The following is a 16,743-nucleotide window of genomic DNA, read 5'->3' on the forward strand; positions in this document are numbered from 1 at the left end:
AAAGGTCTGAGCCAAAAATAAGTTAATCTTCATGGAAACTGACTATCTCCTTTGCCTATTAATTATAAAAAACCTGACACCCATGACAATTATTAGTCTACTTCAACCTAAACCAATTAAAGAAGACATGAAAACTCACATATAGCAAATTAAGCACATTCTTCTAAGATTTCATTCTCTTTTGAACCAAAAAACCGAAACCACTGGGCTCTAGAAATGTATTTAAAAACTAATACAAACTGATTAAGAAAATAATTCACATTCCCTAGCCTCTACTGAAAGTAAGCATAGCAATATGAACGAAGTCTAAGCAATGGAATAAAAGAGAAGGGATATGTTCCATTTCTAGTCAAAGGCTTTTAAGAAGCAAGTAAATATTTCATATTAATTTTCTAATTCCATTGATAAATACACATTTAACAAGGACATCAGACATCGTAAATCTGTAAGATAGCTGTAGCCTGGATTTCTAAACCGTCATATTGAAGGAGGATCACCTACCGATCAAGAAAACCTGTCTTTTGTTACTGATTGAGTGAGAACTAAACTTATGCAGTGTTTTAGGATATTTAGTGCCTTGGATATGGTGGGATACACTTTTAATATCAGCGCTCGAAAGGAAAGGCAGGTAGATCTCTGTGAATTCAAGGTTGCCCTGGCTACATAGCAATATCCATGGCAGCTGGGGCTATATAATGATAATCTGACTCAAAAATAAAACATTAAAAGGCCAGGGTTATAGTTGAGTGATTGACCACATACATGACTTACTGAATTCAATCTCCTAGCACCAAAAGACATTAATTATTCAGAAGTATATTTGTTAAAGCATCTAACATTATACGAATAGCCATAACACTGGCATATTTTGAGCCTACATCTCTGCCTAAACTTTACAGCCATCCATCCTCAGATGTAAACATGAGAGAATTTTCTGTGTTGAAAGTAGATAGATACTTACATGCAGTCTTGCCCTATGGAGACTCTGAATAATATGAAGAGAAAGACTAGACCCCTTTTGCAAGGTGAAAAATTACTAGATAGACATATACTTTACCTCTTCCATAACACTTACTTAGCTGTCTACCATCAAAATATCAAGGGTTGAATGTGTCTTGCATCAAGATATTTGCTATTTCCCTATCTGACATAAAACCTTTAAGCATTTAGCTACCAGAGATACCCGCTTCTGAGTCAAATACTAATCCATATAATCTTAAATTTATTTAATTAAATTAATTAATTAATTTAATTAATTAAAATGATTCTGAAATATGGCAAAATCAGAATTAATCCCAGCTACCTTCTCTCACACCAGGTATTATTAAATTATCCATTGATACATATTGCAGCAGCAAAATTTTTTTCTACCATTGGCTAATTGGCTATATATGTCTGTTTCTCGCACTTTATTTTGTCTTGTATAAACTATTGTTCATATTCCTGTATCAACCTATCTACTGCCTAACACCCAGAAGTCAATAGTCATACAGAAAATAATATTAAGGTACTGGCAACAAAACTGTTTTTAGGATTATTTTCTCTTTTATTTATTTTATTCTTTTAAATAGTGTACATGTATGTGTGTATGTCTATGCTTGCATGTGACAGCATGCATGTGCAGGCATGTTTATGTGAATTCAGGTACCTCCAAAGGCCAAAGACATTAGGTACACTGGAGCTGGAGTTACAGGTGGTTGTGAGTCATCTGATACTGGAAATCAAACTCAGATCCTCTGGAAGAGCAAGACATGCCCTTAACTTCTGAGCCATCTCTCCAGCCCCATACTAGAAATTTTATGATCTAATACTACCAACTAATATACTTCAAGAGTCAGAGGGCTCTTTGAATACTTTAAAATGTAGACATTTGTATTTTTGTTTACATGTATATATGTGTAAGACTGTATGACACATGTGTGTGCTCATAACAGTCCGTAGAAGGTGGTAGATCCTCCAGAAGTGGAGTTAGAGATGATTATGAGCCACCCAATGTAGGTGCTGGGAACTGAATTAGAGTCCTCTGAAAGAAAAAGCCATTACGCTGAACTGCCAAGCAATCTTTCCATTCCTGAGAGTATTAAAAATTTATACCTCTATTCCCATATCATTTTAGCAGCATTAAAATACATTTGAAAATTAGAAAAAAATGAAAATGATTACAAATAATAAATACGCTGATAAATATAAAACAATATATTTTAATTATCTTAATTTCTATAAAATATATATATGAATGTTTAAAGTAAAAACTGGCCCTATATTATGTGGTTCATGATATTCATGAAGATAATATACATTCAAACAGTAAAGCAAAGAATGTAGATACGCTAAAAATAGCAATGTGTTTATAAATCTTTTATGTTTGGTGTAAAGTGGTACAATATTAGCACTAAGTGTATTGTGACAAGTTTAAAATGCATTCAGAACTTTCTAGAACAATTACTAAAAAGAAATCAGTAATCTATACCTAAAAATGCAAATATAAGAAACAAATTGAAGTCCATCCACAGAATTTTAGTAAAAATAAGGCAAGAAAAATGAACAAAATAAAATAGAGAAATAGATGAGGTGGAAGATAAACAGTAGATCAAGTTCTGAACTATTTCCATTGGTACCTCAATTTACTAAAGATTACAGTTACTAAGTACAGGTTGTAGAACAGTGGGGGAAAGTGACAAAAATATGCATGCTTCCTGAAAGAAATGAACATTCAATCCGAAAATTAAAGAGTTTCAAAATGAGAAAATAGGAAAATACTCTACACAAAATTAAATGAGAAGATGAAATGGCTATATTATCATTGAATAAAACTTGTTAGGAAAACAGGTATTACCAGAATTGAAAGTGAATTTTTATAATGATAAAAACATCACTATCATAAATGTGCATATATGTAGCTGCAGCCTGGAGCTGACTCATACTGGATCCGAGGAAGAAAATTTTATAGAGTTCTTTCAACACTGTGTTTGGTGATATTACATTGGTAGGTAAAAGCAGGGGAACCTCATAATGTAAGTATTTACAAAACAGTAATCAGAAATTATTCAAGGGGCTGGAGATATGGCTCAGTGGTTAAGAGCAGTGACTGCTCTTCCAGAGGACCCGGGTTCAATTCCCAGCACCCACATGGCAGCTCACAACTGTCTGACGATCCAGTTGCAGGGGATCTGACACCTTCACACCAATGCACATAAAATAAAGTTAAATAAAGCATAAAAATAAAAAAAGAAATTATTCAAAATTGCTTATTCTTTCACATAGAAACTGTTGCGAAGTATTTATTTTTTAATTTATTTATTTATTAAAGATTTCTGCCTCCTCCCCTCCACCGCCTCCCATTTCCCTCCCCCTCCCCCGATCAAGTCCCCCTCCCTCATCAGCTCGAAGAGCAATCAGGGTTCCCTGACCTGTGGGAAGTCCAAGGACCACCCACCTCCATCCAGGTCTAGTAAGGTGAGCATCCAAACTGCCTAGGCTCCCCCAAAGCCAGTACGTGCAGTAGGATCAAAAACCCATTGCCATTGTTCTTGAGTTCTCAGTAAGACACTAACATATATGCCCTTAGCATTAGAGTATCGATGTACACAAAAAATGTGAAATTAAACAATAGGGAAATTTTAATAGTAAAGGAAAAATACATTGACAAGAATGGGGTAAGGATATATGAGATTAAAAGTAATCTTATCAATAAATTTTTCTGATAAACATAATTGGAGAGAAAACCCTAAGAATCAACCAGAAGTACTTTCAAAGAATGAACAAGTTTCAATGAACAAATGGAATTTGCCCCAGCTATATTAAGGTTTATTCAATACTTATTTTCAAGCAATGTACCTTACTATATTAACAGAATAAAGACATAAATAACAACCATTTCAACAGGTAAAATAAATTATTTTGAAAAAACTACATAATAGAAATTTCTAGACAACAAGGAGTACATATATGACTTGGAGATAACATTAGACATAAGGGAACTATGCTGAATCCTTTTCTTTTAAAACCAGAAATATGGCAAAAATGTTGACCCTTTCTAAACAACTGTAAAGTCTATGCATGCATAATGATTGAAAAATAATATGAACAGAGAACTCTCAACAGAGGAATCTAAAATGGCTGAAAGACACTTAAGGAAATGCTCAACATCCTTAGTCATCAGAGAAATGCAAATCAAAACAACTCTGAGATTTCATCTTACACCTGTAAGAATGGCCAAGTTAAAAAACACTGTTGACAACTTATGTTGGAGAGGTTGTGGGGAAGAGAACACTCCTCCATTGCTGGTGGGAGTACAAGCTGGTACAGCCCCTTTGGATATCAGTATGGTGATTTCTCAGAAAATTAGGAAAGAACCTTCCTCAAGACCCAGCAATTCCACTTTGGGGTGTATATCCAAAGGATGCTCAATCGTACCGCAAGGACATGTGCTCAACTATGTTCATAGCAGCATTGTTTGTCATAGCCAGAACCTGGAAACAACCTGAATGCCTCTTATCCAAAGAATGGATGAGGAAAGTGTGGTACATTTACACAATGGAGTATTACACAGCAGAAAAAAATAATGACATCTTAAAATTTACAGGCAAATGGATAGAACTAGAAAACATCATATTGAGTGAGGTAACCCAGACCCAGAAAGACAACTATCACATGCACTCACTCATAAGTGGTTTTTAAACATAAAGCAAAGAAAACCAGCCTACAAATCATTATCCCAGAGAACCTAGACAACAATGAGGATCCTAAGAGAGACATACATGGATGTAATCTACATGGGAAGTAGAAAAAGACAAGATCTCTTGAGTAAATTGGGACCATGGGAGAGGGCTGAAGGGGAGGGGGAGACAGGGAGGGAAGCAGAGAAAAATGTATAGCTCAATAAAATCAATAAAAAAATAAAAATAATATAAATAATAGAGGAGAAGGGAAGGTTTTTTCTTATAATAAATGTCAGCCAATAAGTATGCAAAGTATGTTAGTATTATAAAATTATGACCAGGTTTTAGTGGTACACACCTTTAAGCCCAACACTTGTGAGGGAGAAGCAGGGGGATCTTTGTGAGTTTGAGGCCAGCCTGGTCTACAGGGTGAGTTCCAGGACAGCCAGGGGTATACAGTGAAACCCTGTGTTGAAAAACGAAGAAGAAGAAGAAGAAGAAGAAGAAGAAGAAGAAGAAGAGGAGGAGGAGGAGGAGGAGGAGGAGGAGGAGGAGGAGAGAAAGAGAAAAGGAAGTAAGAAAGAAATCAATTAGTAAGTAAAATAATGAGTAAGAGTAGACTAAAAAAACAGAAAGACACAAACATGGTATCTCACACCTTTATTCTCAATTCCTAGAAGGCTAAGGCAGGAGGATTTTTATGTTTTGGGAGCCAGCCTGTATTACAAAGTGAGTTACAGGCCAGCCTGGGTTACAGAGTAAGATCCCATCACAAAAAAGAGTAAACAATTTCTATAGGTTCAAATTATTTTAAGATCATGTACTAATTCTCTGGGGCAAAGTAATTCACATAGGAAGCTGCTATGAACTCAAAGTTAACATCACCAACAATGGGATGCTAGCTGACATGTGTTACTCCTGAATAAAGTGTACAAAAAAAGACTACATCCCTCCTGAAACTATCTGGCTAAAGATGCATAAAGAAAACCATGTGGATGTTAGGCAAACCCAGGTAGAAGGTTAATTTACCAATAACTGACCAGAATTCTTAAAAGGATATTAGGGTGAAGAAAGAGAAAGAAGTCTGTGAAGCTGTCATATTAAAGGAATTCTAAGAGACATACAGCCATGGGAACCTATAGTGTAAACTGACATGAGAAGAATTGCATTATACTGGTATTGTGTTAAGGCAATTGATAAAATTAAAATATGGGTAGTAATTTAAATGACAGCGTTGTATAAATGTCAAATTGTCTGATTTTGATCATTGTACTCTAGTGAAGTATAAAAATGTTTTCGGCTTTAGAAAACAAATGAAAAACAACTTAAAGGTGAAAGACAATGTCTACAACTTACCTTTAAATAATTCCAAATGTATAAGTAGATCAAGTAGACAACTGAGCAAACTGAGCATGTCCTAAGTCTATGTGAATGTCCCCTTAAAGATTCTTGAGGGTTCTTCCATAAAATTGAATTGATGCCAAAATAAAATCTCACCATATACATGTACACACACACACACACACACACACACACACACACACACCAAAAAGAAAAGGTGTGATGCACAAACTCTTATGTTGGCTTATCTGTTTATTCACACACTTATATTTTATAAGCTTCTGTAGTTTTGGGCCATTTAGCCTCTTTATTTTTAATGTAGTAGTTATGGTAAGTATCTAAGGTCATAAAATCACTGTGAAATAGGCTGTTTCTGCTGCCTTTGGTCCTTTTCAGTTTATCTATGATTATTTTCCCTTCAGTTCCAGGCACCAAAATCCTTTGTAAAGGAAATACCACATCATGATAGTTCGTCTTAACCCTTAGAATAACCCCTGTTCCCCATGGGCCATATCGCTGGTTTCCTTTCTTTCCTCACTTGCATGCAGTTGGTCCTCAATCATATCTGTTGGGATTATTTGTCTGCTTTGTAAATGTGGAGAAATTCACTATTACTAGCACTTGAAAGAACCAAAGGCAATATCCACGAATTTTTCACAGACTCCAATTCAAGTTTAAGGAGGAGGCAAGAATTTAAATGGCTTAGGAGAGATCATGCCTGACTTATTTATTTATAGGCACTTCCTTAAGTAAACTATCCAAGGACACTTTGAACATAACCAGTGGAGTTAAGAAAATACCATATTTCAAACACTAATTACCAGATGAATCTTCAAGGTCTAAAAAATGGGCACATGGATGATTATGGTATACTTAATTGATAATTATCTTAATAGGCATGGTTTTATAAAGAAGTTATGAGCCAGGAATATGCAAGAAGCATTGAATGTATTGTCTCTTAATTTTCTTCCCAATATAGAAGAGAAAGCAATAAAAAGCAGACAGACATTTTGCAAAAAGGAACATGAAGGCTCAGGGAATGTGGGTGATGGGTGCAAATTAATAAAGCTCCTTCTTTGGTTCAGAGTCTGTGTTTTCCATTCTCCTGCATTTGCTATTGTGTCACAAGATCATACCATGACTGCCTCATGCTGGCGGGCTGCTGCTAATTACTTGGAAGAAAGTATTGGTTTGAGTAGGGATGTACACAAATGAGGGCTTCTCATACCATTTCAAACACATCACTTGCACTTGATTTGATAGACTTAATGTCCCCAAAATCTCCAGGAGGGAACTTTTTCAGCCACACCCAGTCACCCTGGAAAGAAAAGGGAAAGAATACTGATGAGACTTAGTTGTCAGTCAGGCTTACAGTAAAATTACCACTACAAACAGATTGTTTTTCTCCTCCCCCACCCTTAACCCCAAAGAAACTCCCATTCTGGGTGAAAATGAACTTGTACAAAGTAGGTAAAGTTAAATGTGTCAAAGCACTCAGGGCAGGGAAATAACCCACGTGTATGCAGATCCCAGGAAATGCGAGGATACCACTCTGAAATGTCTTCCTTAACTAACTGCAGAAAGTGCCAGGTCACTTCACTTATTCATGGCTAAGTGATGTGGCACAGGGCTTGCTTCGATTAATGGTGATGGTTGGTGATTGCAATTCCCATTGCCTTGAGGCGTCTGTAGTGGGAAATGCAAGGCAGGAGATGGAATGCCACAAATGTTTGCAGCCTTTACCTTGATTCATTTTTCTCTTGTGTGACGGGCCATGAGGTCAAGGTGGGGGCTCTCTTACTCACTAATCATAAACTCACTGATTTAAATGTAGATTAAACATTTTTTTGTTATTTTGATTAAAACATGTACTGCCACAGTAACAGGTCATCTAGACCCTTTCAAAAGTCTATTTCCAACTTTTTCCATTTGTAAACATTTGATTTTTTTTGGAGTTGAAATGTTTGTGGGTGTAATGTGATAATTTGATACAAGTATACAATGTGTAAAGATCAAATCTGAGTAATTAAAATTGATTCTTAACTTTGAAACACAAAACAATAATTTCTAAGGTCACTGTCAATTCTAACTCAATTATTTTATTCTTTCCTCACTTCACTGCTAGTACCTGATAATTTTCTTGTGCATGCATAGCCTCAAGGAGTCATCAGTCATCAAGCCCTACTTAGTTCTGTCCAACCAAAAAATTTTTAAAGGCAATATAAATATAGATTTCTTTTCCTCTGTGATAATGATAATGTCTTACACTGTGCTCCCTAGTCTTCAAAGTGCCTGCACATCTATTACCTATAGCCTGGAGAGTCCATTTCAAGCTGCACCTACTTGTCATCAAGTAGAGATAATAAAGAAGAGAGCTCTGTGCAATCAAATTGTGAAAATAGGAATGTGTAACCACTCTCTTATTAAGGAATATAGCCAGCTGTAGCAGCTCATCTGGAAAGCTGCCAGAGGCTAAGTCTAATGGCAGCTGCAGGCATCTCAGTAACTCCCCTGCATTTTGTGTTTACAAAGCCTCTCCTTGCCAAGGAGTTCAGAGTCCCTCGACGAGGGAAAGGCTCTAGATTTGTCTGGACAAATCTACGAGAGTCAAGCTCATTGCCCATAAAGCTCAAAAAGGCAGGGCAGCATGAGTTGGCGCCTGTAACAGAATGGTCAAGTGTGACCCTGGACCAGCTGCATCAGTGTCAGCTGGAAACGTTCCAGAAGCACCAGTAATTGAGTTCCACAGAACACCTAGGGAATGACAAGGTCTAAGTAGGGTTGGGACCAGTAGTCTGGATGTTATCAAGTCCTCATCTTAATTCCAACCCATAGTCAAGCCTGCCACCTAAAACCCAGCCTTTCCCCTTGCCTTATCTCTGGGATTCCCTTCACTCACATCCTCTCCTTTTGCCTCACACTGACGTCCTCTTACAAATTCTGCTCTCGGGCAGGGACCTAAAACTCATTCATAGTAGTCAAGAGGACCTGCCACAAGTTTAACTGTTTTAGCTCTTAAAGAACTTTGCCCTTTACAGTCAACAAAGGCTAAGCCTTAAGCTGAGAGAATAAACCTCTAACTGGAATTTTACAAAATGAGATGATGTATAATATGTACTGATGGGTTCAAAAAACAAACAAACAAACAAACAAAAAAACCTTTACAGCCCGTTGGCAATTGTCACTTGGCCCACAGTAACTACCAGCTGCTTCGGCACCTCTGTGCTAATTAGATGATGGTGTTTTCTCTCAGGTAAAAAAAGAAGCCCTAATTCTTTGAGTATATAATTGTGCACTTTGTTTTTGGGCAGAAGCCTTGGCTGTGTAAATGCACGCACATTTTATAAGCATGCGTGTTCCACCCTCACATTTACTTACCCACACCCTGGGCACAAAGGAGGGCATCCCGCTGGTAGTGTGTCCATTCTGCATGTCCCCAAGGTCTTCCTGCCAAGGGAAGCCTCTTTTAGGGGATATGGAGTCATGCTATCAGGATGGGAGAAACAAATGGGACTCAGGGTTCCATGAATACAAGATAGGAGAAAGAGGGAAGCTCAAGGAATTTCTGAAGCATAGTCAAAATAATGATTGAGCAATGTGTATAATTGGGAATGGTGGGATAGCTATAGATGTGAGGCTTGACACCCTACCCATTCCAGAACTAGGCCTGGAAGCCAGAACTTCTGCATCTCCTTCTGTACAATTTCCATTTAAGTTAGAACATATTGTCACCATGAATAGAGCCTGCATAGATGTGATGCCCTCATATGGTGTATGATCTGAACATCAGTTAGTTACTAAAGAGCTCTGACCGCCTTATAGATCATATGTGATTCCTTCATAATCAGAGACTATGTTGACCTTCTATTGGGATTATACACTGACAGAGTAGCTAAGAACACTTTTCCTGTCAAATCACTAAATTTGAGGGCTGGAGAGGATCTTACATATACAGAACTCAATCTCATATCTCCATAAAGAACCCAAGACAATAACAGCACCAATATCTTCCAGTTCCTCTTTTCCCTATCAGGCTCCCTAGGTTTGGAGTATATTTGTTTAAATTTTAGTTCTCACAAATTCTGTAAGCAAGTTTGTATTGAGTCTGTGTGCGCCTTCATTCATGAAAAATGAAGGAAAAGGAGGAAACGGGGAGCTTTTATCTCCACCACACGTGGACTAAATAGCTTTTGTTTGGGGGTTTTAAAACAGAACGACAAAATATTACAATTATCCTTTTACTTTTTAATTAAGAGAAAAAAATCATCAAATTCCATTCGTGGAAGTTTTCTGAAGAAATTTAGAATCTATCTGCTTTGCACTAAGGGCACTGTGAATTAACAAAAATAGGAGAACAAGGTCCTAAGCATGGCTCTGCTTCAAGCTCAAGGGTAGCCTTAGCATACCCGCTTAATCTGCCTTCAGCTTCCCCACCTTAAGAATAAGATTTACCAGACGATTTCTTCAGGCTTTGTAACTTTAATAATCTATACTTCTATGATGAGAGGCAATGGCTGATGGAAGGGAAGGTGTAGGGGGAGATAAGTGTTATAGGAAGGAGGAAAAAAAGGCTTTGAGAACAGGAAATGAGTGCACAGAGAAAGGAGACTCAATGTGCAACACGTAGAGAGACCCTGGGAGTTGGAAGGTGTCCAAAAATGAAGCAGAAGATGAATCCAGGGATTTCTCCGTGATTTGGATCAGGATCACATTGGTTCTTACCTCATCTCTCCAGCACTCCAGACTATGGTTATTAGAGCAGAACATGAGAAATGCCTAATAGCTTCTGCTGTCACTGTTGTCCTCCCCACCCACACACACACTGAGCAGCTCACCTGGTTCTCCTTTCTATATTCACAGAAAACCTGTGGAAGGTTATACAACTACACATGCATCAGAGTACGAATACTGTGTTGGTACAATGTAATATATGGGGACCCCCCGCCCCTCGAAAAGCCTGTCTTTGGCTATTGAGCATCTACATGCATATTATGTGGAAATGCCAGGAATCCCAGTAACAATTCCCCCATTTGATTGGTTGGTTGGGATTGTTTATTTATTTGGGCTGTATGCAAGAGTATGTGCATTTGTGTGCACACACGTGCATTGTAGTAGTAGTAGTTGCTGTAATAGTAGTAGTAGTTCATGTGTGGGAAATTTATGAGCACTTGTGGTCATGTGCATGTGGAGACCAAAGGTTGAAGTTTGATAGCTTTCTTTTTTTTTCATTTTTTTCTATAGTGTTTTATTGGTGGCTATGTCATACTTATGGATAGCTTTTTATTCTTGCAAACACTGTTGTAATGGTTATTATTCTACAATCCCTTTCCCCCCGCCCCCAAAGAAATGTGCAGAAATGTTTGTTGGATAAATTCCTGGAAGTAGAATTGCTGACTCAATGGGTAAGTGCGTCTTAAATTCTCCTAGATACTTTCAGACTTCTCTCCACAGGGGCTGTCTCACTGGGGATGTGTGTGTTCCGAGTCCACACTCTTAGAATGCCTTGCTCTAGCAGATCCTTCATTTTATCCATCCAGTGGGTGGAATGTGCAGCTTCTTGCTTTTTTAGATTGTACCTCTTTTAAGAAGATATATTAGAGTTGGGAAAAAAAGCAATAAGTAAGTTAGGTCAAGAGACATTTCTGATGGAAGTATTAGCTTTCTTAAATGCTCTCTGCCTTATGTTTCGTGAAAGGATCCTTCACTATATCTGGAGATTGGAGACTCAACTGGCTGACCAGAAAGTCCCAGAAATCTCTGCCTGTCTCCACCTTCCCGGGGCTAGGAATATAAACACAAACTGTTGTACTCGGGTTTTTTTTTTAATGGTTCTGGGGGATTAAACAAAGGTCTCTGTGCTTCTGTGGAAAACAATGTACTGCCTGAGCCTTCTTCCTGGTAGAGGGTATCATTATGTAGCTCTAACCTGTTTAGTAATTACTCAGGCTGCCCTCTTGTAACAATCCAGCTCCAGTCTCACAAGAGCTGGGATTCCAAGTATGTAGCACTATGGTGGGCTACAGTAACAAGTCTTATAGAAAACTGACTTGTTTGAAACAGAATTTACTTGAGGAAGAGACTTCAAATAACTTCTAATAGTGGACCATTTGACCAAGCTGCTGAACTTTTTTTTTTTTAATCTACTGATTCAATTGATTTATACTCCACCTTAGACACCCCTTTAACTCTAGTCAGGCAGTTTTCTAGGCTCTCTTTCTTCCTTTACACCTTACTCTCAGTCTAATATTTATTTCACTGTGTGGTTTTATTGTTATTACAAGCCTCCTGGGGCTGGAGATATGGCTCAGTAGTTAAGAGCACTAGCTACTCTTCCAGAGGACCAGGGTTCAATGCCTGGCACACATGTGGCAGCTTACAACTATCTATAACTCCAGTATCGGGGGATCCAACACCCACTTCTGACCTCTGGGTAAGCACACAGGTGGTTCAGATGTACATCCAAGCAAAACAGACACACACACTAAAACAAACAAACAAACAAACAAGTTTTTTTATAAAAACAAAAAAGCATACTCCTTTGGAAAAGATAAAGATCCCCCAATCATGAATTGACTGACCAGTAGTCATTCATGGAAAGTTATATAACCAGTTTCCTGTTCAATGTCCAAAACAAGAAAGGATCTGACAAAAATCTTCGAGAGCGGTAGCAGACTTTTTTTCTTCCTCAGTTCTACACTGTAACCATGCAAGCCCACCAAATAAAGTACACCATGATTCAATCCATTATTCCACTAAATCAGAGAATCATAGCAAAACCATGGCAGATGTGGCCTTTGAGGCTTCTCTATCTAGCAATTATTAAACCTGGCTGCATATATCAAAAAAGTATATCAATGGGATTAAAAACATACATTAATGCTTGGTTGCAGGTCCCTACCAACTGAATACCAACAATAATCAGTTGGTAAGAATGGGAGTTTGGGCATAGTTCTTTTCACTTTGAGTTTCAGAAGGGGATTTTAATGAGTCCCCAGGATTACGAACTCACTTCAACTTCTAATTTTGTAAATGAAAAGCAAAGGTTATTAATATTTACTTCAGAATCCTAATGATGTATTTCTGTTGTAAATGCCTAAGTTCATGCTGTTTGACATTCCAGAGCTATTCAAACTTTTCTGCCTTAAATGTTTTAGAGAAAAGATTCTTCTAAATCTCAAGCTCACATTTGAAACAAATCCTTCATTGATTAGATTAAATCACAGTGAAATCAAGAGGTTTCCTACTTCAAATTATGATAAAACCCACACCCTTGGGTATACAGAAAGACCCATGTGTGATGCTAATTTGATATGTAGTCGTAGGTAGTCCACTTGTGAAACTGGACAATTCATATACATTTATTTTTAATAAATACATAATATATATGTATTTATTATGTATATATAAACAAGAGTTTATTTATCATAGTTCTAGAGTCTGGAAAGTTCAAGATCAAGGGGCAGTAGATTCAGTTGTTGAGTAAGAATTGCTGTCTATGTCCAAGATGGTGTTTTCACATCCTTTGAAGTGGAGAAACACTGTGTTGTCCCATGGTGGACGGCAAAAGGGCAAGCAGGCCAAATGCTGTGTGAAGTTTTGTTTATAAGGACTTTACTCACATTGATTCGATCACTTTTAAAAATCTCATATCTTTTTATTGACACATATTCACTGAAAACAAAGACAAGTTCTTTCGAGAATATTCTGCACTTTAACCACAGTCATACTCCCACACCCTCCTTCTCTCTCTCCATCCCTTTCATTAATCTCCTCTCTTTCTCCGGTCTTTCTTCTACATTCACACCATATATCCCTATATATGTTTATATATTTTTAAAAATTCTAGGATCCATAAATAAGAGAAAACACATAATATTTGTGTCAGTCTCACTTTTTCATTTATTATCTTAGGGTGTTCCAGATGTTATCATATTGGCCATTAAACTTTAACACCTAAAGTTTGGAGGTAACATGTTCAATCCCTAGCAAATCCCCTGTGAATTATTTATTTGATGGAGGAGAATATTCCCTTGGAAAATCCATTGCAGCCAGTGAAATAAATTCTTCCTTCTTTTAGACTTTCTTTGCAGTTACTATTGAAGCTGAGAGTCTCTGATGCTCCTGGGAGTGTCTCCAAACACAACAAGGAAAGCACACTGAGAAAGCCTCACTTAGAAGGGACAGGACAGTCTAGTTTCCCTTCACCCCCTGCTTAATGTTCTCCTGCTGAGAAGAAACAGCTCATCTCTACAACTGATGCAAGATTTGTTCTGGTTGCCAAATTCCAATATCTAAGAACAATGGGGCAGAGGAGACCTCTTAAATCTTGAAAGACAGAAACTTCAAAGGGGATTTTTTTATTTTATAAAGCATAAAGTAACCTGTTATCCCCAAAGATAGTACAGATGACTAAAAAGAAAAAATTTTCAAAGTTTCATTGTCACCAAAATGTTACAAGTGTAGGAAAAACAACTAGACTTTGAAGGTTACTTCCAAACGAGTGACTCGGAGTCATTTCTTCTATTACATATAGCGTTGTGGGATGACTGGCCTATTTAACTATGTGGGTTTCATGTCTTTCCCCTATAAACCTAATCAATGCATTGAGTTGAAATATTGATGAGGTTTCAAGTAAGCTCATTTGCTGGGGAAAAATCACTGTCAAAACATCCATCAAACAAACTTATAAATGGACACAGACAGAAAAAAAAACCCTCAATATTTTTACCCAAAGACTGATACTTCAATGGCAGCATTGTGTTAAAACCCTAGGAAGCTTTGAATTAAAGAATTTTTAGATGTCTTACCTCATATATTGCTATGTTGGAGTTCTCATAAGTAGCTGGAATTAGACTACCCGAAGAAAAGGACAGCCTTGGGGACCTCCCACTTTGAACTTCTGAGATGATCTGGAAGCTTACACTGGCACGACTTCCTCTCTGTGAAAGGATTAGAAAAAAAAAAGAATATGAACAGCAGTGTCATTATGTAAAACTAATTTGTTATATTCACTCAGAACGCTTTTATTGGCTCTCTGTGAGTTCGAGGCCAGCCTGGTCTACAAGAGCTAGTTCCAGGACAGGCTCCAAAGCTACAGAGAAACCCTGTCTCGAAAAACAAAATAACAACAACAAAAAGAACTCTTTTTATGCTGCTGTTGGAATCTTATTTACATTCTATATACCACCAAAAAGGTTAGCATTCCCAAGTATTTTCTCCCAGATAACTTGCTTTTTTAATTAAAATATAATCACATCATTTTCTTCTTCCCTTTCCTCTCTCCAGCCCTTCTCTTGCATCCCCAATTGCTCTTTCTCAAATTCAAGACTTTATTTGTTGTTATGTATATATTTGTGGAAATATACTCTTAAATCTATAAATACAACCTGCTAAGTCCCTATAATGTTACTTGTTTGTTTGTTTGTTTGTTTGAGACTGGGTCTCACTGTGTGGTCCAAGCTGGTTTAGAACTCATAATCCTCCTGCCTTAGCCTGTGAATTTCAGGCATGAAACATGCCATCCCTGGTCCCCAGAGAGAATTTGAATTATGTATATATATATGTGAGGCAGTCCCATATATATATATATATATATATATATATATATATATATATATATCAGTAGTTTAACCTGGAACGCTCATTTTATAGACTTGAAATTTAGAAAAAAAAATAGTGAAATTATTTTCCCAATATCATCTAGCCAATCATTTAGTTAAGAGAAATGTGGTTGTAGAGAAACGAAAACTTTTAAAAATGGAACTAGGAGATAAGTTCAGTCCCTCACTCCCAACACAGACTCCATTTTCTTCCAACCTACCAAATGGCATCATTCTTTCTGAAGACGAGATTAATGACAGAAGGCCTTCCACAGAGCAATCAAGTTGATGCAGAGTAAGTGGGTTATCAGTTTATGGTGAGTGTGAGGCTGAAGTAGGCCAGATTCTTTATTCCTTCATTTTACTTAGATACACAGTCTGGAAAGGGGAGCTGCAAGCTTCGCAGGTGAAGGACAAAATCAAGAGTGTTCTCTGAAATCTGTGTTAATCTTTAAAGATAAGCTTCTATATCTTCAAATAAGCCAGTAGACTTATTTTATGTGAAGATAGACCAAATCAACAGGTACCTCAATATTCTTCTCAATAATTCTTAAAATGGTTGTCGAAAAAAATTACCATGAAAAGAAATGAATAGATACCCTTGTTACTATCTAGGCAAGGCTTCTCTTCCAACACACATACCACCACTTACTTATTCATTTATTATTGTTTTTATTACTAGTGGTCATAGTAGTGATTTCATTATTTTGAAACAAAGTCTCACTATGTATAACAAGCAGGCCTTAATAACATAATCCTTCTGCCTCTGCCTTCACAGGACTAAGATTACAGGCACACACCACTAATGTCCAGCTTCTATACTCTCCTTCTGATAAGGAAGAAAAAGACAGCTCACGAATATAGGGGTTGAACAAAGATTTTGGTGTGATAGTTCCCTGTCCTGTACACTTTCTTCTGGAATCATGCTTTCTATCAGTCTTGCTTGCCAATAAGAATTCATCTTAAGTCATTTTTAACACTGCGATTCCAGTGGTCTTTGATCACCTGAAGATAACTGTTGCCTTAGCCTTGAGTTAAGTTTTTTCGATATCAAAACTATCACGAAGTCCAAAGACAACGTTGTGCATTTTAGCAGGGCAAGACTTAGGCAACATGTAAAACCTGACTTTTCACATAACCCC

General features: G+C 37.2%; 1 protein-coding gene across 1 annotated transcript in view; it reads right to left on the minus strand.

Annotated features, from left to right (window-relative positions):
* The window catches only part of LOC121437210 (retinal guanylyl cyclase 2-like), an 85,553-nt gene that overhangs the window by 35,933 nt on the left and 32,877 nt on the right, over positions 1-16,743 (minus strand). Inside the window, exons 6-7 of the mRNA XM_041637069.1 lie at positions 14,810-14,941; positions 7,231-7,320 (exon numbers count right to left, since the gene is read on the minus strand). Coding sequence (XP_041493003.1) covers positions 7,231-7,320; positions 14,810-14,941 — 222 coding nt within the window. The remainder of the gene's footprint in view (positions 1-7,230; positions 7,321-14,809; positions 14,942-16,743) is intronic.

This window comes from Microtus oregoni, unplaced genomic scaffold (genome assembly GCF_018167655.1).
Source record: "Microtus oregoni isolate MIOR12 unplaced genomic scaffold, Mior012 000050F_ref0000143, whole genome shotgun sequence".
Lineage (NCBI taxonomy): Eukaryota > Metazoa > Chordata > Mammalia > Rodentia > Cricetidae > Microtus > Microtus oregoni.